At 36.9% G+C, this 21,025-nt stretch overlaps 5 protein-coding genes across 6 annotated transcripts; 2 read left to right on the top strand and 3 right to left on the bottom strand.

Annotated features, from left to right (window-relative positions):
* Positions 1 to 736: 736 nt before the first annotated feature.
* Positions 737 to 4,144, bottom strand: LOC126583962 (PI-PLC X domain-containing protein At5g67130-like). Its single transcript, XM_050248521.1, has 8 exons — positions 3,669 to 4,144; positions 3,449 to 3,571; positions 2,450 to 2,587; positions 2,159 to 2,257; positions 1,743 to 2,046; positions 1,253 to 1,473; positions 1,044 to 1,130; positions 737 to 928 (listed from the first exon to the last, which is right to left on the bottom strand). Exons 1-8 carry the CDS (start codon positions 3,798 to 3,800, stop codon positions 896 to 898), a joined length of 1,137 nt encoding a protein of 378 aa, XP_050104478.1. The 5' UTR covers positions 3,801 to 4,144; the 3' UTR covers positions 737 to 895.
* A 2,073-nt stretch (positions 4,145 to 6,217) lies between these two features.
* Positions 6,218 to 7,227, bottom strand: LOC126583971 (uncharacterized). The gene is made up of 3 exons (XM_050248538.1): positions 7,073 to 7,227; positions 6,697 to 6,785; positions 6,218 to 6,569 (listed from the first exon to the last, which is right to left on the bottom strand). The coding sequence occupies exons 1-3, from the start codon at positions 7,094 to 7,096 to the stop codon at positions 6,422 to 6,424; spliced, it is 261 nt and encodes an 86-aa protein (XP_050104495.1). The 5' UTR covers positions 7,097 to 7,227; the 3' UTR covers positions 6,218 to 6,421.
* A 47-nt stretch (positions 7,228 to 7,274) lies between these two features.
* Positions 7,275 to 11,791, top strand: LOC126583961 (COBRA-like protein 4). 2 transcript variants are annotated; one of them, XM_050248519.1, is made up of 6 exons: positions 7,275 to 9,129; positions 9,438 to 9,517; positions 9,705 to 10,161; positions 10,633 to 10,780; positions 10,870 to 11,150; positions 11,229 to 11,791. In XM_050248519.1, exons 1-6 carry the CDS (start codon positions 9,114 to 9,116, stop codon positions 11,510 to 11,512), a joined length of 1,266 nt encoding a protein of 421 aa, XP_050104476.1. In that variant the 5' UTR covers positions 7,275 to 9,113; the 3' UTR covers positions 11,513 to 11,791. The 2 variants fall into 2 exon arrangements, with proteins under 2 accessions (XP_050104476.1, XP_050104477.1); XM_050248520.1 differs by having other exon boundaries at positions 7,275 to 9,354.
* A 32-nt stretch (positions 11,792 to 11,823) lies between these two features.
* On the bottom strand, positions 11,824 to 14,744 carry LOC126583960 (COBRA-like protein 1). The gene is made up of 6 exons (XM_050248518.1): positions 14,458 to 14,744; positions 13,961 to 14,040; positions 13,203 to 13,659; positions 12,963 to 13,122; positions 12,589 to 12,866; positions 11,824 to 12,426 (listed from the first exon to the last, which is right to left on the bottom strand). Exons 1-6 carry the CDS (start codon positions 14,561 to 14,563, stop codon positions 12,137 to 12,139), a joined length of 1,371 nt encoding a protein of 456 aa, XP_050104475.1. The 5' UTR covers positions 14,564 to 14,744; the 3' UTR covers positions 11,824 to 12,136.
* A 3,144-nt stretch (positions 14,745 to 17,888) lies between these two features.
* On the top strand, positions 17,889 to 20,961 carry LOC126583963 (uncharacterized). Its single transcript, XM_050248522.1, has 6 exons — positions 17,889 to 18,267; positions 18,648 to 19,029; positions 19,122 to 19,318; positions 19,954 to 20,098; positions 20,218 to 20,371; positions 20,615 to 20,961. Exons 1-6 carry the CDS (start codon positions 18,227 to 18,229, stop codon positions 20,638 to 20,640), a joined length of 945 nt encoding a protein of 314 aa, XP_050104479.1. The 5' UTR covers positions 17,889 to 18,226; the 3' UTR covers positions 20,641 to 20,961.
* The last annotated feature ends 64 nt before the right edge of the window (positions 20,962 to 21,025 follow it).

Raw genomic sequence — 21,025 nt, 5'->3', positions numbered from 1 at the left:
GGAAAACATTAACTTTGTTTTTGGTTACCTATACAAATACAACATAATTAAAGCCAAAGTTCTGAGCTTTTAATTAGTTTCATGCAGCATAAACAAATTAAGAAAACAAAATTAAAATAAAATGATTCTGATAAGTACTTTGGTAATATATAGCATAGGATTCCATCACATGATGTTTTGCCTTCAATAGACAATTGGAAATCATTACAAGTTTCCACATATTAAACGTGTATGAACTAAGTTGTTCATGCACTTCGATAAATTCTCTTAAGTTAATCATGTACGTTCTGGAAAAAATTTTCATGTAATAATAATATGGAGTTTTTATTCACTTGGAAGGAAGATTGTTGGTTAATTTATAAACCATTTTTCTTATGTAATACTGTTGTTCGTGGACTTCCATATTGTTTCTTACAAACCCCCAAATGTCATATTGTATAAAAAAAAACAAACCTGGATTTAGTATGCACTATATATCGTTAAAAAATGAGTAATGTTGTTGCTAACACTAGCTATCCGATCCCCCATGGAGCTACTTAGTTATGACATACACTATATGTGACGATGTTTTAGATGACATCATTTAATGTTGAAGTCTATCTCGTAGAGGTGTTCAAATTGGATATTGAATCCATTTTGTATTTTATCCATCTAACTAACTATCATTAACATAAATAGTTCGTGTGAGAAAATCAAGTTATATGAGCCCTACAGGATTGACAAAGTAAACTGGTAGTTTTCGAGTGACAACATCTTTCATCTACTAAGAAGGAAGTGACAAGGAATTTCAATATATATTTTTTCCAAAGAGCAATTACAAACCATGCTGATTCCTTGCAATATTCCTACAGTTCTCAAGATTTAAGCTTTATTAAATGAATTTGTATTGTCACTTCTATGGCTTGCAAGACCCTGGAGGTGATCCTGGCTGCAATCGAGAACATAAATTATTAAAAAAAAAAAAGATATATTTTTATGAAGAAACTTTGCTAAAATACAAAAAAATTATTTTGGTGAACAAGAACCAAAGTTTCTTAGCTTACCACACATGCATGTACATCGTTACATCCACACAAGAGCTCCCCATTGAGATTGTCTAAAGCTCGAAACGATCCTCCTCCATCACTTCTCTGCATCAAGAAACCATACATGTATAAATGAGTAAAGTTTCCTATTTTAAATTTCAGACCTAAATTTAAAATTTGATTATTCAGAGGCTGTTAAACAGGGGAGGAAAAAAAAAAAGGCATGCCTTGTAAAAATCAACAGCAACAAAGTTAGCCCATCTGTTGCCAGCAGCACCATGACAAGTGTAAAGCATGTTAATCAGATTCCCAGAGTTATCTACGCAACTGCCTTTCTTAATGGGAACAGAAGCAAAATAATTCACCAAAACCAAAGATTTGGTCTTGTCATCAAGAGTTGATGATTCTCCTCTATTTGAACAACCGTCCTTCATTCCATCATCCCCATCTGCAAAGTTTGGTGTTGTAAAGTAAGACATTCATTCATACATTCCCCTTCCTTAAGAGGCATCCTGATCCACGGTAGATGTTGCGGGATCCATATCAACAATTATGTACTCAAAGTATCGATAGTATATCAACAATGCAGACAACATTACCAATACTAGATAATGCAATATGCTTGTCGATATGGATCCAGCTCCAGGTAACTTAATAACAGATGGAAAATCATTTGATAATATTTTAAAAGAATGAAGTTGGTATGTTGCTTCTTACATTGGTTTTCAACCATGTAGTTCCACTGGTAAGCGATTCCTTCGGATTGTTCCTTGGCTTTTTTTGAAGTAAACACAAGTAGCCTTTGGTTCTTGGCAACCATGTCACTAACTAGTGGCCAGTCCTGGCCAGTTTTGGGCATGCTTGTCACTGGAAACCAATATTTCTTCAACCCGGAAGCGTCGAAGACCTTTGTCAATCCATTTGGAGCTTCCACATAGTCCTCTAATATCAATGTCACAATTTCTGATGGGTTGGCTGATAAAAATGCTTCAACTTCCTTCAGGGTATCTATAGCTGGTCCCTATATATTTGGGAAGCAAGGTTGATGCAAATACATTTTGTGTGCAAGTTTCTTAATCTCAAAGAATATATATACAAGAAGAAAATGAAGTATGGCAGATGGTATTGCTTACAAATGCAGTAAAGTCATGGCATTCTCCTTTAAAAGAATGGCACAACCACACATCGTCCTTAAAATCATACGTATCCAGCATCAAGGCTCGAACTCCACCCTGTAAGAAGTCAATGAGTAATGAGATACACGACTAAAAGAGAGCTACTATTAACACTCTTAACAAGTCATCATGCACAAAGGCAGAACTGCACATTGTGCATGATGACCTTTTCGAGAGTGCTAATAACAACTTCTGAACAAAATTGAAAAGGCACAAGGCCTGCACGTATATGGATGAAGGATGCAATACACTGAGCTGTTGAGTGACAGTTTCTTCTTGATTGTTGAAGGTAACGCGAGGAATTCCAGTATGAGATGGCTCTCCGTCAATTGCAAAGGCATTGTGGGTTGTCAAAAACGCATACTTGTTGAACGGCAGAGAATTGTTCTATGTCAAATAAAAAAACACAACTAATCAAATATACGATTAACCTTTCGAGGCAGATTCGGTGCTAATTGAATAAAGCTCAACTCCACGAGAATCCGAATTAAAAGAAGATATAATTCAAGGAAAATGATAAACATACATCATGTTAATTTCTTTTAAAGTTTAATCGTGCTCGGTGTTTCCGTTAGATTATTCAATCAAATATAAAAAAATAAAGAAAAGTGTGTTAGAACTTAAAAATGTTTGTAAAATTCACTTCTTATCATTCAACCCTAGCTAATTACCAAGCCTATTAGGTCAAAGTATGAAAACCCCAAATCGACATGCATGAGTGCGCAGTATCCTCTGCCCTAAACGGGCCCAATTTCCAGGCCCAAACTAAACTCCTTAAGGCCAGTGAATTGTGGGCATAGGAAACTGTAAAATTCTTTTAAATGGTTGTGACATCCGAAGACGACCCAAAAAAAAAAAAAAAGACATCCAAAGGAGCCGGCAAAGTCATGCTCAGATTCCATGGAGTCAATGTGACATAGTGGACCCCACCCCATCCCTACTCAAAATCTCCTGTTTTTCCTCTTCATGATATGGTTATGTTTATCTCAATTTTGTTCTCGTCTTTTAGAAATTTAACCACTCGAGGGCGTTGATCATACTCAACGGAGTTTTGAGTATTGCTCGAAAGGCCTCAAGAGCTGCTCAAGCAGTTTCAAGTGGTTGGATTTCTATATCTTTAAAAAATAAGACAAAAATCTTGAATATATTACAAGAAACGATAAGTGTCCAAATTTTCTAGAGAGAGGGGGGTAGGTAGGTTAAGTGCCCAAATTTTCTAGAGAGAGTGGAGGTAGGTAGGTCACATACCAATAGTTTGAACTGATCTGTAATGGCTGATCTTATACATCTAGTGCCTGAGAAGCCTTGTGGGCAAGACCCGCAGAGAAGTCCGGCCTCACAATCGGCGTCCGTCGAGCATTCGTCCAAAAGCTACACATTTGAAAGCAAAATATCGTCAATCTTTCTTTTTTCCGTCACAAAAATTACATAATTCAGATGCATATATATGAAAAAGAGAGGCACAAACCTTGCACTGTCCAATGCTTAAAACCGCTGCGAAAACCGTGACTAACAAAACGAGGTTCTGCTGAGTAAACCCTAAGTTCTGCAGAGTCTTCATGTTGCAAGTTGCAACCAAAAAGTGATGCAGAGTCTTCATATTGGAAGTTGCAACCCAAAAGTGATGAAGGGAAACTGTGGTCGTTGGGTTTTGGTGACCGAACTTAGGTTTCTCAGTTTTGTCTGAGAAAACGAAGTCTGCAGACCTTCTGAATGCAGATTAAACTGTCTGGGAATTCTTACGGGTACGGATATAAATGTTCATCCCAAACAAAACCAATCACATCCATTTACAACAACCACGTTGGGATGGAGAAGAAGAGGAAATGTTTGAATCACTCGAGCCGTAACGGAACATCCTTAACCTTGGACCTTCACTCCCATGTGAAAATATTGACTTGTGGCTAAGGACTAAGGAGAAACAAAATTAAAATGGTATAATTTCCATATTCCATATATGTTTTTGTTTATCCACCATATGTGTTTAACTATGTATAGTATGCAAGTGTCTACCTTTCTCGGCCGTTTGGCTAAGAAGGAATGATTTTTTTATTTAATTTATAAGACGCGAATGAAACTATGTATAGTATGCAAGTGTCTACCTTTCTCGGCCGTTTGGCTAAGAAGGAATGATTTTTTTATTTAATTTATAAGACGCGAATGAAATTTATCTTTTCTAACCTTATCATATTAGCATAGTATTTTCATTATTTTTTATTTGTTTTTGACATACCTTGAGACTTGAAGATGGTAAGTTATTCAACTCAGTTGAATCTAGCAATAAATAAAGGGTGGTGCTACATATATCAAATTCATGCACCAAATATTGTGGCACATTCTACATTGTATACATTTTTATTACAATTATTAATCAAATTTTAACTTGAATTAAAATATAAATTTGATTGTTTCCACATCACTTGTTGCAAAATTTATAACTATTTGATGTGCCTAGTATTATTCATAAACGAATACCAATGGCTAATATGTATGTAGAAAGAATATAGGATGCTACATTGAATGTGTTCAAGGTATCAAAATGTGTAAAATTAACACTTTAAAATAAAGGGGAAGGTGATGGTGATGGTGATGGTCTTGACTTTCTTATTTTTTGTGTTAGTCATTGGTCAAAGTTTAGGGAAAGAAAACTGCAATTTTACATCATAAGGCTTGGAGGTCATTTTCAAAATGAATCATGAGGTTTTTAACTTTCGCATATTACACGTTGCTTTTGAAGTGAACCAATTAGACGTTAAATGTTGACATAATATAAATTAGGCCCATATAAGAGACACACGTTGATTGTCAATTTTATAAAATGATTAAAAGAGTAAAATAGTAAACTACTAATAAGCAAATGTTGGCTCAACTTATACTCCGTCAATACTTAACGTCTAATTAGACAGTAAAATTGACAAAAGTGTTAAATTAATGCACTTCAGACATCACATGATGTATTAAAAAATTGAAACCTCATAACTCATTTTGCAAATGACTCTGACTTTAGACCATCTCCAAACCTGAGCTAAAAGCCAAATTACCCCCCCCCAAACACTCTCCAACCCATGTTAAAATTTTAGGCTAAATGCCAAATGTTATTTCTGGGCCAAATACCCCCCAGCTTTCCCCCCGGGCTAAATGCCAAATGTTTATCGGAATTTAAATTTTTTTAGATTAAAATGTTCATAAAATTAATTTACAATAATCTACATATTTATTTAAAAAAAAATTGATTTAAGAAAAAAAATTAGCCTAAGTTCATTCTTTAATACTTCCGGGCTAAAATTTTAGGCTACAAGGGTTGGAGCAGAAAAAATGTTTCTGGGCTAAAAGCCAAATTTTCCGGGCTAAAAAATTTGGCTTTTAGCCCAAGGGTTGGAGATGGTCTTATGGTGTAAAATGCAATTACTAAAATAGAATCACATTCATTGTCTCACATGGGCCGAACTTAAACAACAATAAACATATAGCAATGGTCCTGTTTTTTATCCAAACAAATTGTTTTCTTTTATGGTAATATGATCCAACAAATAGTTAATAGACTACAATAGTAGGTAGGGGGAGCCCAAAACAAGCCCAGGCTCCAAACAGTTTGGCATGCATATTTTCTCTTTTATACATACACTTTCTATTAATTTTATCATTTGACTCTCTTTAATTCATTAGATCGGGAGATCAAGAATTAATTAAAAAATATATGTGAAAAGTACAAAAGAGGTTTGGAGTACTTAGAGCTAATAATAAACTTGACGCAACCAAAAATCGAGTGAAGTGACGTTCAAAAATTCATACGCTCAACCTCACTCAGTTGGGTAAGTTGTTATTTTGAGCGACTTCTCCCGTTTGGAAATATTTGAAGTTCATTGCCTGGTGTTAAAACTACTTCTGCATTATTACCGGGGAAAAAAAAAAAACTTCTGTACAATGTACTGAATTATCAGAACAACCAAAAAAGATTTTTTTTTTCCTTTTTTTTTGGCTGGGGATTGTTTTCTTTTTAATGCGATTCTTTCGAAAGTATCAAAACGACAGGCTCATTATTAATAATTTAATTTTTTTTATACAAAATGAGGAAACATGAATGACATCTGTGGAATTTCACAAAACTCGATTAAACCGGCCCAAAGCAAAATAGTATAACCGACATGAACAAGTTGCTATAAAGCTCTTAAAAAAATAAACCCCCCTTCACAAGTAAACTTTTCACGAACGCGTCTGAAATTATTTTTCTTGAGAGAAGAAGTGGTTGATGGTAGGCATGATCTCCGGTGGCCGTGTGCGGAGGAACTTCCGGAGCCCGTGCTCGGCGTACTTCTCTCCCTCTTCTTCATTTTCAAGCACCGCCATTCGACGGTGAGCTTTGTTGATTCTGCATATTAATTAACTAATTAACACGTTTATAAATTAAGATCTTTAAATTATATATATATATATATATATATATATATATATATATATATATATATATATATATCTGTGTGTGTATGAATCTGTACCTGACTTCAGGGTTGAGGAACATGTTCCGTGTAAGCTGAAATGCGCACAAGCTTGTAACAAATGTCATCGCAGCCATTAACGGATACACCTAAATATATATGTCACCCACAAATTCGGATTAATTAGCTTTATTGGATGTTTTTATTCACAAAATTAGAGAAAGTGATTTTCACGCACTCATTTTCTTTTTTATTAAAAAATAAAAACGAAGAGATGAGTAAAGAAAATAAAAATAACCTTATGAAAATCACTAACCCGGATTTATTCTAAATTACTTTAACTTCCGAGAGAGATTCTAATTCGAATGCAAAGAGTACCCTAACTGCTAACATATTGAAAAAAAGTAATTAAACTAAAAGTCGAAAGCTTTCTCACCTCAGGCCTAACCCAACGCCCCATCTGAATTCCAGATATGTGAGAAGAAAGTATTTTGCTTTTCTTTTCTTTTTTTCTGCTTCCTGCTTTTTGCTGTTGCGTTTGTATTTCTATGTGCCATGTATGTATGTGTGTGTGTATATATATATATATTGTGTTACGTGGATTGGAAAATATGGTATTTGGAAAATTAGGAGCTACTTACTGTGGGCAGCAATATACTTTTGACCACCTACGGCTAAAACCAGCGGCTTAGCCTCTGGATTTTCTTAAACGACCCAATAGGAAAGAGCGTTTTGCCTTGTGGGTTGACAATTTTAAACTTAGACCTTATCACCAAAATGTTCCATACGGCAATCAAACTACTTTATATAACAAATCCGAAGCATGAAATAGACTCCTTATGAATTCTAGCATGTTCTTTCGAGGAAAACCCTTATAAAAAAACATTCAATACCTCTTAAAAATATGGCAAAACCTATATTAAAAATTGGATTTTCTTTTGGTTCACGAAAGAATACATTTACAAAAGAAAATATAAAGGGTACATTTTTGTTTATAAACATTTTCATTAGAAGCACGTTAGAAATGTTCTTGTTGTTTCTTCATAAATCACTGATTTTTGTTATGTTTTTGTAATTGGCAATTACTTCTAAGTTATTTTGTGAAACTCTGGTGTAATCACATTTGCTTGAAACTTCGCCGCTTTTGTTTGAAATTGAACTTGTAAATTAGCAATTAAGCTTTATGAATGCAATAAATAACCATGCTTTTACATATAACAGTAAAAAAGTTGGGATTCAATCATAAAATTAAGGGAGTTTTAACGAAAAGTCCACGGTATTGTTTACTTTAACTAAAAACCACATTTTTACACTAAAAAGTCAATCCTGGTACTATTCATTTTACCCTTTATTTTGTCTTAAAACTCAAAGTTTTTAAGTCATTTTCATTAATTTTCCTTAAAATTAATTGGTAATACATGCAATAACTCAATTACTTATAAGTACATGCAATGTTCCTTTTTTCTTCAACGTGAGATTTACTCCCAACACGCCTTCGCCCCCCACATATGACAAACTTTTAAGTCTAATAACACTTGAATAACACAAATTTCGTAACGTGTAGTACGTGTAGCCATTGGGCTTCACAAATGGGACAATGTGCTCCAATACTGTGAAGAAAGTTGAGGTTCTACCATAAAATCCATTGGCTATGTGGGACTTTATCCTCACATTCTCACATGCCCCCTCACGTATAAAGAATTGTCAAGCCTAACACGTGAATAACATAAACAGAATGACGTGAAGCAAATGTGACAATTGCGGTCTTCACACATAATATCCAGTTGAGGTTTACATCCAGCCTTTTGAAGAACTAATTCACAATTAATGGGTTAGCTATCAATCATCTTCCAAGCAAATAACGACCAAAATTTCATTTTCGTTAATACAAACGATAATAGAAAAAGAAAAAATTGAACACACCACCTCATCATATACATTATCAAAAGTTAATACTTAATACTTTTAATCAAGAGAAGAGCCAAAATTTGGGTTGGGGGCTGGCAAAATCCATAACCAATAATATTCACATATGTGCATTAACTTGGATTGGGAGCCACCATCTACTTTTTCACTAAAAATCTCCTACCATATTGTGAAATAACTTTGCATGTACAAAGGTTGGAAAAAAGTTGGGTTGGTGGGCATGGCCACTAGGAATCTAGTTGTGACTTCGTCATTGTTATTAATCACTTGAGTTACAAGCCTACGAGTTCTTTGCGATTAATTTCGATTTTTTTTCAAAAAATGAGGATGTCTTCCCTTAAAGACTGAATAGAATTTCTCTTAGCTTGAACTTCTACTCTCATTACCTGTCAACTTCAGCTGCAAACCAGGGACCGTTGAGATGGTGTGCTCACTGCAAATATATTTGGAATGCCTAGCGAGCTAAAGCAGTTGCTTTTAGGACTTGGAAAGCCAAACAGAAGTCTCGAGAGATCAGAGAGACTGAGAGAATTGGACATGTAGTTCCAAGTATGCGACAACCATTAGGTAATCCATCTGTTCACAAAGCTAACAAAATTTTCCTTTGCACAATCTCTATCTTCCTTAAATACATACACTTCCATTTCCCACTAAATGCTCCTGCTCATGGCTTAAGCTAAGCTTACAATCCAAACTCAATCACCGTAAAGTTGATGATTAGGGTTTCGGACCGGGGAGAGATGAGAAGTTTGGTGTCAGTTCTCTTCTTTCTTGCTATGTTTTCATGTGCCAGTAAAACTCTAACTCCTTAGACTACACATTGGATTGAAGAAAGAAAAATAATCATTCATCTGATGTTTTCTGATTTGATGAAGCTGCATATGATCCTTTGGATCCGAATGGAAACATAACAGTAAAATGGGATATCATGTCTTGGACACCAGATGGTTATGTGGTGAGTATCACTTTTTTCTTATAATTAACTTGATTTCTCACGTATCCGATGTCCGTTACTCGATCACATTAGTTGAACGAATTTCACCTTCATCAGTTGTCTAAGAAGATTGTTCTAAGAAGATTTAGAGGTTGCATACAAAATGCATCAACAAGGATCGATTACGCCTCTAATGAATTTGTTTCAGGCGGTTGTTACCATGAACAATTTCCAAACGTACCGGCACATCATGAGCCCGGGGTGGACGTTAGGGTGGATGTGGGCTAGAAAAGAAGTGATATGGGCGGCGGTGGGAGCTGAAGCCACGAAACAAGGTGACTGCTCCTGGTTCAAAGGGAACATACCTCATTGTTGCAAGAAAACCCCCACCGTTGTGGACTTGCTTCCTGGTGCTCCTTACAACCAGCAATTCACAAATTGCTGCAAAGGTGGCGTGGTGTCTGCGTGGGGCCAAGACCCATCGACCGCGGTCTCATCCTTCCAGCTCAGTGTTGGATCAGCCGGCACTACAAAACGGACAGTCAGACCTCCTAAGAACTTCACGCTGCTAGGCCCCGGACCAGGGTACACCTGTGGCAGGGCAAGAGTTGTGCCTTCCACAATATTTTTGTCACCTGACCGACGCCGCAGGACTCAAGCTTTGAGTAAGTTCCTCTGCGTCACATGACTCAATTACTTTGCTCAACATTTTGTTATAAATAGACAAAAGTTCGAGAGATAACATTTTGCTAGGGGACATGAAAGAAGTGGATGCAAAATATCACACTGTTTAGTTTCGTAACTATAACACAAAAGATTGCAGGAAAAAGAGGAGGGAGGGATACTGATATTATTGCTTTCACTTCTTTTCTTTGCTATGTATTGTAATCACACACGGAGTGCTTTTTATATAGAGTCACATCCGTGACAAACCAAAAAGTGAAAAGATTGCTCTTTTTGAAAACTTCACATAACAACAATTACACTATTGTTGCCCTTTTGAAAACATCACATAATAACAATTACACTACTGTGGGCATTCATTCTCACAATTTTACAATTCATTTTAGATTATTGGTTCATTTTGATTAGCATGTGACATGTCAAATGCATAACGGTTATCATATTTTATGCAGTGACATGGAACGTGACCTGCACATATTCACAACTTCTGGCCAAAAAGTACCCAAGCTGTTGTGTCTCTCTCTCGTCTTTTTACAATTCCACAGTCGTTCCTTGCCCTTCTTGCACTTGTGGTTGCCACGACAAGAGCAATTGCGTCCAGTAAGTCCTCAAACAAGTGACATATATTGCATTACCTGTGCACAGATATATACATAAATCACATGTCAAAAATGTTGATTGTTTTGCAGAAGTGGTTCCAAAATTGTTAGCACGGTGGAAGATGACGCTACAGAGAAAAGCAATGTGCAGCCGCTACCGCAGTGCACACGCCACATGTGTCCGGTGAGAGTGCACTGGCATGTGATGCTGAATTACAAGGACTATTGGAGCGTGAAGGTGTCGATTACAAACTTCAACTATCGGATGAACTACACGCTTTGGACTCTGGTAATTCAGCATCCTAATTTCATCAACGTCACGCAAGTTTTCAGCTTTGATTACAAGCCTCTCGTTGCTTACGACTCTATAAGTGAGTTCCAATCGATTTCCTCCTCCACATTATAATTATCGTAGTCACAACCTAACGTAGCTGTCACGTTATATGCAGATGACACTGGCATGTTTTATGGCTTGAAATTCTACAATGACCACTTAATGGAAGCCGGGAAATTTGGGCACGTTCAGTCGGAGATGCTGCTTAAAAAGGACAAGAATACCTTCACTTTGAGGGAGGGGTGGGCATTTCCTCGCAAAGTTTACTTCAATGGCGATGAGGGCCAGTTGCCTCCACCTGATGTCTACCCGTTTCTTCCCAATTCTGCCCATGAAACTCTACTCTCCTTCTCACCGTTGATTTCGTCATTCACTTTCTTGTTCATAGTTATTTGGTGATTTGGTTCCGTAGATTCCAGAATCGTGGTCGATGCCCTAAAAGCTTTGAACCTGAGGTATGAATGATATTTTGCAGAGAGAATTGGAGCACAGGTACTTAAACTTCAAGCATTCTTTGAAGAATGCAAACTCAACTTACTTGTATGTGTATCTTGTGAACAGAGAGACTGAATGAGTCTGGTATATGTTCTCTGAAATCATATAAATTACAGTACATGATTGGCAAATGAAATCTTTAATTTAATGCAGAACTGCCATGATTTGATTAAATCAACGCAATCACACGACTGCTTATGTACACAGTAAGAACAGATAACAATACTCTGATCAGATTCAATTGCGCGTTTGGGATTTACAATCATGACTACATCATCTGGTAAACCCTACAACCAAGAGGGTCTGGCTACATGAATATTCATACAACACTACAGCCAGAAGCAGCCCGCCTTTACAGTAAGTAATACAAAAAATGGACATCAACAGCACATTTGACGACATCAAATTTCGCGTCGGAAGCACTTCACCAATACGCATCAGAACATCCAGTGGCTTCCAAAATTTCCCATCTAAGCTGTAGTACTATACCCTTTGAAAATCATAGATTGGAACATTTTCGAGCTCGGGTTAAACATAAGCATACATGACTGCAACGGTCGATAGAAAAGTCATGATTAGAGTAAGTAGAGAGACATGCTGCCGGAAACCAGAATTTGGCAACCGTGGATAGGCATCCGGAGGTGGCATCACACAGTTATCACCATTGAAATAGACCCTTCGAGGGAACGCCCAACCCTTATCAAATGTGAATGCTTCACCCTTTTGGAAAAGCAGCTCTGACTGTACATTACCAAGAGGCCCAGATTGCATCAGAACATCATTGTAGAACTTAACTCCCCATAACATGGCAGTGTCATCTGTTTGAAAGAAATCCAGATCAGAGATTTGTAACTTTCAATGTTATAAAGGAAGAATAACATACGGAGGTATTTAAGAAAACCATACAAAACTTCAAGTTTTAGTCAAATCATGTGAGCAAAGAACATATGAAAAGTAATAGGAAGTAAGGGTTAACATACTAATTCTTCCATATGGAGTTATCGACTTGTAGTTGTAGCTGAAAATCTGGGTCAGATTGTCAAAGTTTGGGTGCTGGACAACCAGGTTCCAATCGGAATAATTCATCCGGTAATTGAAGTTTGTAACTGTAATCTTCACTCGCCAGTATTGTTGGTAGTTTTCCTTGACATGCCAGTGAACTCGGATTGGGCACATGTGATTAGTGCATCTAACTAGAGGCGTGTAGCTATGCTTGTTGGAGGCTGAGACAACTGAAGCCAAATAGGGGGAATTTGATCTGCAAATTCACAGAGAACATAAATGTCTTAACGAAAAAAATTAAAAGTAAAAGCTTAAAGAAGTTAAAAGAAGCTGATTCCGGAAGAGAGCTCACTCTACACAGCTTCCTGGATGAGTTGCGTTACTTTGGCAGCCACATGAGCATGTTTGGCAGGGCACTACCGTGTCATTGTAGAAGGATGAGAGAGAGACACAGCATGTAGGAGTTGCCTGAGCCAGGAATTGCGAATATGTGCACGTCACATTCCATGTCACTGTCACGAACAAAGGGTAAGAACGACTGACAAATTTATTAGCGCAAACATTTATGTTTAAAAGGATTCATAACACTTACTCCTAGCTTGAGTGACTCTCCTTTTATCTGGACTGATAAATTGAGTTGGCTTGACAACATTGGCGGGACCACAAGTATACCCAGGACCGGGTGTGTTAAGGGTGAAGTTTTTAGGAAGTCTGACGGTCTTGTTCGTGGTTCCTGCTTGACCAACACTTATTTGAAAAGAAGCTGCAGCATTTACTGGATCTTGCACCCATGAACTAAGTACTCCTCCTTTGCAACAATTTGCGTATTGTTGATTGTATGGAGTTCCGGGCAATAGATCAACAATTGTAGGAGTCTTATCACAGCAGTGGGGAATTGTTGTTTTGAATTTTGAACAATCCCCTTGATCTGTGGTTTCTCCCCCCACCATGTTCCATATAATCTCCTTCTTTGCCCATGTCCACCCTAGCAACCATCCTGGTGCCTGAATGTGCCGATACTTTTGGAAGTTAAAAAGTGTAACAGAGGCCTGTGTATTCATTCAAAGAGAACACTGATTAGATATTCACTCAACTCAACTGTACATCGGGGAAAGGTAAAACAAACCCATGTTATATGCTGCTGTCAACAGCTAATCGAGATTTGTTTCACTAAAGCAAAAGTGGAACGTCTAAATTTGAGTGCAACTTGTGATTCAGTTTTTAATCTTGCGGGGACCAAGACTTGTTACTCCTCAGAAATTCATTGCACGTATATTTCTTCGTACGCAATGATTTTACACATTCCGTGCAACGAATGTAAAAAACAAACACTTCTCAGATAATACTTACAACATAGCCATCAGGAGTCCAGCTTAAGATATCCCATTTGATGGTGATATTTCCGTTCGGGTCGAGTGGATCATACGCTTCTGGCAATACACAAGCAAAGCAACGAACAATGTGATGATTCGAATCAATAAAAAACCATGTAAAACAATAATTTCAGAGCCTTGTTTGCCACAGTTTCTTCTGTTAAAATTCAAAAAGTTCAAATTCATCCCGAAACACAAGAACTTCATAACGAAATACAATTTTTCCATAAAAAACCAATCTGAGAAAACAAATTAAATAAAAAAAATTAATAAAAAATCATCCTCGTATGTAACAGTGAAAACCCAAAACCCCAAAGCTGCCAAAACCTCACAAACAATGAAGAAAATAAGACACATTAGGCCAAGAAAACCCACCAAGCAAATTAAAGATTCAAACTTTGAAGAAATCACAAATCACCAGCTAAAAATATTCAAACTTTGAAAAAAAAACAGACCGAGTCCGAGCATATACACCTGTGGCAATGAAGGTGCTGGTGCAAGAAAGCACAAAGACGAGCAAGGTGGCGAAACTGACGAATTTCGGGACTGATCGAATCATGGGCAGGAATAGAAACCCCATTTCCGGCAATTAGACTTTGTTCTGATCAGAATGTTTGCGTTCTAATTTGTCTTGGGTGCCGCAAAGTTTCTTGCGGTTTTGGTCAGAGGTGGTGGCACAGGTTTCGTTTCCGAAGCAGAGAAAATAAGGAGTGAGGAGAGAGAGAGAGAGAGAGAGAGAGAGAGAGAGGAGAACGCGGTAGCGTGTGCGATACTGATCACTTTGCAAGTCTGCAAAGACAGTTTAAAAGAGTAAATTTTTAATTAACTAATTTTATTCTAATTTGGAAGTCTTCGGTTTCTTAATTAACTGATTTTATTCTAGTGTATGACGGGTTCTTAATTAAATTATTATAGTTAATTCAATGTATAAATTAGCTCAGCTTATTTTATAATTTAGTATCTATCAGTGTACAATAAACATAAAATTTCAACGGTTTAATTCTTGAATATCGAATCGTTACCCTTATTTATTCGGCATATATCACATACTAGACATGATAAAAAATTTCAAAAACTATGTGTTATGCTGAGAGCCTAAGAATTCATTTTACAATAATTATTAATTTGTGGGTTGTTTTATGCTAATAATTAATTTATAAAATGGGTTAAAAAAGATTAATTGACTGTTTCAAAGTAAATAAAGTGGTTGACAGTTGTGATGATCACAAATCAAAATCAAGGGTCTGGCAATTGGTAATTGGCATCTTGTCTAGCACAAAAATATGAAATCGGCAGCTTCTTAGACTTCTAGTAGTTACTTGGTTTGGAACTTAGTATTTTGTACAATTTTGTCTTGTCAGATTTTAGAAGACTTCTAGTGGTTGTTGTGATTTGGAACAAATTTTAGGTCCGTATTTTAAATAGTATGTCTTGAATTCAATTCATAACGCTGGTGCATCACACGATGATGTTAGAAAAAACTAAAATGTTTCTGCAAGTCTTCCCAACCCAGAAAAATAGACTACCAAAATAAAGCTACTAACTGGTCAATTTTGAAAAAAATTGTATGATAGTAATAGACCTTATTGAAATGTTAAAAGGCAAAAGGTTGGATTCATGCATTCTTATTTTATGGTTTTAATAAAATATTTCTGTCGGTATTAATAAGTTTGGGGGATAAAGTCAAGGCCCAAGATCTATTATTTTTATTCCAACACTTACAAACACCTTGTCCAAATAGCACTATTTTCTTTTCATTTGTGTATGAAATGTGTATGGTATTAGAGGAAGGGTAATGTTAAGACAACTAATTTTTAAACAGAATTTTGAAAACTAAATAATTTGATTATTGATGATTAGATTATTACTTAAATGTCGATTAAGTTGTTTATTTTTATTAATAAAATATTATTTAATTTACAAATTTAGTTTAAAATTTTGATCTACTAACATTACCGACGAGAAAATATAGGAAACAACCAGCTCATATGCCACGCGTAGACGCCAATAGACATTCCCTAAAATCCAGTTTTCAACATATATATTTGCAATTTATTGACGTAGTCGTAGTCAACCAATATTGTTCGGCTACACATTTTCTCTCTACAGCCCAACCTACCCTAGTTCTTAAAACTAATTTTAAAATTAAATAAATAAATATTTAAAACAATAACATAAAATAAAAAAATTAGGCCCCACCCCCCTCAGTCCCACCACTCGCCCAGAACCATGGCCTCCCTGACACCTCCTTTACCAGCCTAACCTCCCCCGCAACCAACCGCTGCCAGCCCACACCCAACCCTGCCCGTCCTCGTCTCCAGCCCCATATATTCTGTCTCATAAAATTACAGTAGTGAGCACTGAATTCTAGTTTTTTTTTTCTTATGTGGAAAAGTTCTGACAACCCCATCAGCATTAATGTGGATGCCAAACTAGTGAAATCATCATTTAGGGTGCGTTTGGTACGTGGGACGGGACGGGACGGAACGGGACGAGGCGTTCCGTCCCGCGTTTGGTGCGCCAAAAATGGGTGGAACGGGTTGTTCCACGGGACAGATTTTGGGTGTTTTTGCGTCCCACCTCCCCCCCTGGAACGGGTTTGTTCCACGTCTGTGGAACACACTGTTTTACCATTTTAAGACAAATATACCCCATGTCTTTTTCAAAAATTACACCTTCGTTCCGTCCCGTCCCGTCCCGTCCCGTCCCGTTCCGTTCCGTTCCGTCTGCGTACCAAACGCACCCTTAACGATCAAACAAGCAGATCAAAGATAAGATATGAAGTTGCAATCAAACCTAATTGAAATTTCACGAGTCATAACGCACCCGTCACACAACAAATCTACTTTGAAGATGGCTTATTCTCTTGGCCAATTGTCGGAATGCACACGAGATGTCATAAGGGCTCAATATCTCAAAAGCATCTTTGTCTAAAGCTTTGTATGAGACTTCATATCCAAAACACAGTCGGCTTCCGCTGCATGCATGCATGGGACTCGCTTATTATGTTAAGGCTCAATAGAACCTACCCAACTGGGCTATCTGGCTGTTCAATTGTACAAACCAGGTCCAGACCAAATTTATTGCGGGCCCTATTTACGTGCAGCCCACTGACGAGAGTTGGTCCAGCGCCACGCGGTGCATGAAGAAACATGCACTCTCACAAAGAAACGGTCACGATGAAGGATCCATTCTGATCCAACGGGTGCACGCGGAGTCATTGTTACGCGCCGCATTTGAATTAGTAAGGCTGATCAATGCTGACAAGACATCTCAAAATTTTGAACCAGCAAATTTAAATGAATTGTTATTAACACTCTGGTTATATTCAATGATTTTGTGCACAAATTGTAGAAATGAATCGGTTGTTACTTTTTAAAACGATTTAGTTTTTGAATTCTAGATAACGGTTGAAACGGATTATTTATAAGGCTAGATTTAAAGGAAAACTAATGAAAAGAGCTTGAAAACTTTGAATTTTAACAATAAAGACAAAATAAAGAGTAAAGTAAATAGTAACATGATTGACTTTTTAATATAAAAATATGATTTTTCATTAAAGTGAACAGTACCATGAGTTTTTCGTTAAAGTTTCCTAAATTTAATGATCCTTAGTTTAAAAATTGAGTTTAAATGATTTGTTTACTTGATAGATCAGTTCAAATTGACCCAAATCTAAATCAATCTGTTTACCGATCTAGATGAAAATCGTATAGTTCGTTGTTAGTTGGAATAATTAAAGAGTAACGATATTCACACACTTTTTTCTATATTTATGTATTAAAATTTTTCATTCATTCGATTCGATGATCTAAACTAAAAATAAATAAAAATAAAAATAAATGTGCGAATATTACTACTCTAATTATTCGAGAGCCATGAAGAGGAGAGTGTTCTTAACATTTCTTTTTTGATTTTGGTCAAAAACAAGCTCCTGACCCGCGCTGAGCCGACGTAAACAGAAGAAGGGTCAGCCAGTTGACCTTGCTCCAATTCCTCCTCCTGCAACTCCAAGCATTCAAATTCTCCCAATTCCAAATTCCAAATTCCAAATTCCAAATTCGAGTAGAAAACTCCTTCCATTTCCACGCGCTAATCGCTCCAACAAAACTCGGTACCCGTTTTGCAAAACGCATCCCGTTTCCCAGAATCTTGGGGCGCTTTTCGGATTCGGAAACAAGATGCGTTCTTGATTCGCCAGTCGCCGCCTTCCTCCTTCTCTTTTCGATTTCGAGCGACCTCCATGGCGGTTTCCATTGGCAACACCGAGATTAATTGGGACAAGTATGTTATTTACTTCGATCAATTTTAATTTTTGTTCATTAGTTGAGAGATATCCCATTTGTTATACTTTCGTTTATGAGCTCAAATTATTGAATTTTATGTTTCATTTAATAATGATATGAAGTTCAATTAATTAAGGAATTCGAAACAAAATCCGAAACCCATAATTTATATGTATTGGTTGAGTGCTTAAACTATTGAATTTTGTGCTTCATTGAATTTTGACATTAATGCCATGAAGTCTTCAATTAGTTAAAGAATTCGAAACCAAATCCGAAACCCGTAATTTATATATATCTATGTGTAATGTGCGTGTGTGTGTGTGTGTTGGTTGAGTGATCAAATGAGTGAATTTTTTTGGTTTATTGGATTTTATGCAGGCTTGATAAGACTAAATTTTATGTGGTTGGAGCTGGCTTGTTTACAGGGGTCACAGTGGCACTGTACCCAGTTTCCGTGGTGAAAACCCGCCTACAGGTTGCTTCCAAAGATGCTCTAGAGAGAGATGCATTGTCTGTGGCCAAAGGCATTTGGAAAGCAGATGGTATTCCTGGTTTGTACAGAGGGTTTGGCACCGTGATTACCGGCGCAGTTCCTGCCCGGATCATATTTCTCAGTGCTTTAGAGGCCACCAAGGTGGCTGCTTTCAAGATGGTTCAACCCTTAAAGTTATCTGAAGCTACAGAGGCAGCTTTTGCTAATGGAGTAGCCGGAATGACTGCCTCGCTTTTCGCTCAGTCTGTCTTTGTGCCCATTGACGTGGTAAATTATTTTATAGGATCTATCAATTTCATTTGAGTACTTTTGTAGTTAGGGGTTTGAGATGGTAATTTTGAGTAATGGATTTTCTTTAGATTAGTCAAAGGCTGATGGTGCAAGGTTATTCGGGCCATGCAAAGTACACCGGAGGGCTGGATGTTGCTCGTAAGGTTATAAAGTCGGATGGCATACGCGGACTTTATAGAGGGTTGGGACTTTCTGTTATGACTTACTCTCCATCTAGCGCTGTATGGTGGGCTAGTTATGGTTCAAGCCAGCGCTTAATCTGGAGGTGAGAAATGGTAATTTGTTGTCTATTAACTCTGGTTGTGCTTATTCTTAAACTAGGTCACCTAATTGATAATTCTTTAATCAGTAAATTTTATATCTTTCAAATGAATGTCAGCAATACATAACTTTAAAATTTTCGGTTGAACATTTGATTTTTCATTTTACAAGGGCATGAAAAGTTGGGAGGTGTATCAGTTTAATGTTCGTTTTAGATGGTCTCTGGGTTGAGAGTGTTAGTGGAACATATTAGTTATGTTAAGAAGTAATGGTTTAGATTCATTTGTGTTTTGTGCGAATTATCTCCAGAACAAGAAATTGGTTATTGGAGAATAGGTACCCATCTGGTACCTGTTGTACTTGTTCTTGGTAATGAAAATCCTTATCGCTTCTGTCAAAAAGAAGTCATGAGTTGTTGGATGTAATCATCAATACTGCGACTTTGTTGATTGTTAGGTTGTTTAGCAATTCTAAAGTCCATCAAGCCAATGAATATCTATAATTAGGTTAATGAACTTTGTTCCACTTAAAGTTATAAGGTGAAGGAGTTTAGGTGAATCAAATACCCTTTTGTCCACAGTTTATCTTTATTGCGTGACAATATCTCTCTCTCTTATATTATCTTTGTTTATTAAGCAGTTTCTTAGGCCATGGAATTGGCTCTGAAGAAGCTGTTCCGAGCGTGGGGAATATAGTGTTGGTTCAAGCTGCTGGAGGAATTATTGCCGGTGCAACAGCATCCTGCGTAACAACCCCATTGGATACCATCAAGACACGACTGCAGGTATTCATATAACCAGTTCATGCACCTGGTTACTTTGCTGGCTTGCAGCTTGCTCATCTTCATTTGACCAAGTTATTGATAATTCGTGTTTTTAATAAAACTTTGTCGCTGCAATGTAGACGATGGGACATGACAAGAGACCTACTGCAAGAGAAGTTATTAAGAACTTGATTAGAGATGATGGCTGGCAAGGTTTCTACAGAGGGCTAGGTCCAAGATTCTTCAGCATGTCCGCCTGGGGAACTTCGATGATATTGGCTTATGAATATCTGAGTACGAACTCTTACCCATTGCGCTTCTTTGTTATATATTTTGGGTCCTTTTCTCTTGATGTTTCTGTGGCCTCATGTTTACCCAACTTCAAGGTTCAATCTACTTTTAAAGTCCTATCTCGAAATCCATAGATACAGAAATGATAAATTCCTGCTGTTCAACTTCTCAAGCAATAATCATCGGACTTGCGAATACCAGAAATTAATAATTGATTTCTATTTTGTTGTTTCCTTGTACTTTCAGAGCGCCTGTGTGCAAAAGATGAGTAGGTGCTATTCCTCTTCCATCCAGAACCTTTTCCTCTTGCCGTGGAGCAACTATGCAACGACGGAAAATTTGGTTATGAAACAAACAGGTACCGGACATTTTTGATTGGGAAATTTGATCCCGTGATATCTTAAAATGCATTAGTTACTAACCTTTGGAAAGGTCCGCTGAATTCTTTCAAGAATTTTTCTGATAGATAGTTGTGATATCACTTCTTTAAAAATTGAATTGAATTCATTTGAATTGTAGCAAGTGTACCTTTACCCTGAGCAGGGAATTTCAACTTGTTAATACAAAGTTCATATAATAATTTCATTTTTCTATATTCTTCTCTTTAGAACATCAAATTCATTCGCCCGATTGAATTAACGACAATTATTACTCGTT

The sequence above is a fragment of the Malus sylvestris genome, chromosome 9 (genome assembly GCF_916048215.2).
Source record: "Malus sylvestris chromosome 9, drMalSylv7.2, whole genome shotgun sequence".
NCBI lineage: Eukaryota > Viridiplantae > Streptophyta > Magnoliopsida > Rosales > Rosaceae > Malus > Malus sylvestris.
This window is presented reverse-complemented; position numbering and strand designations above follow the sequence as displayed.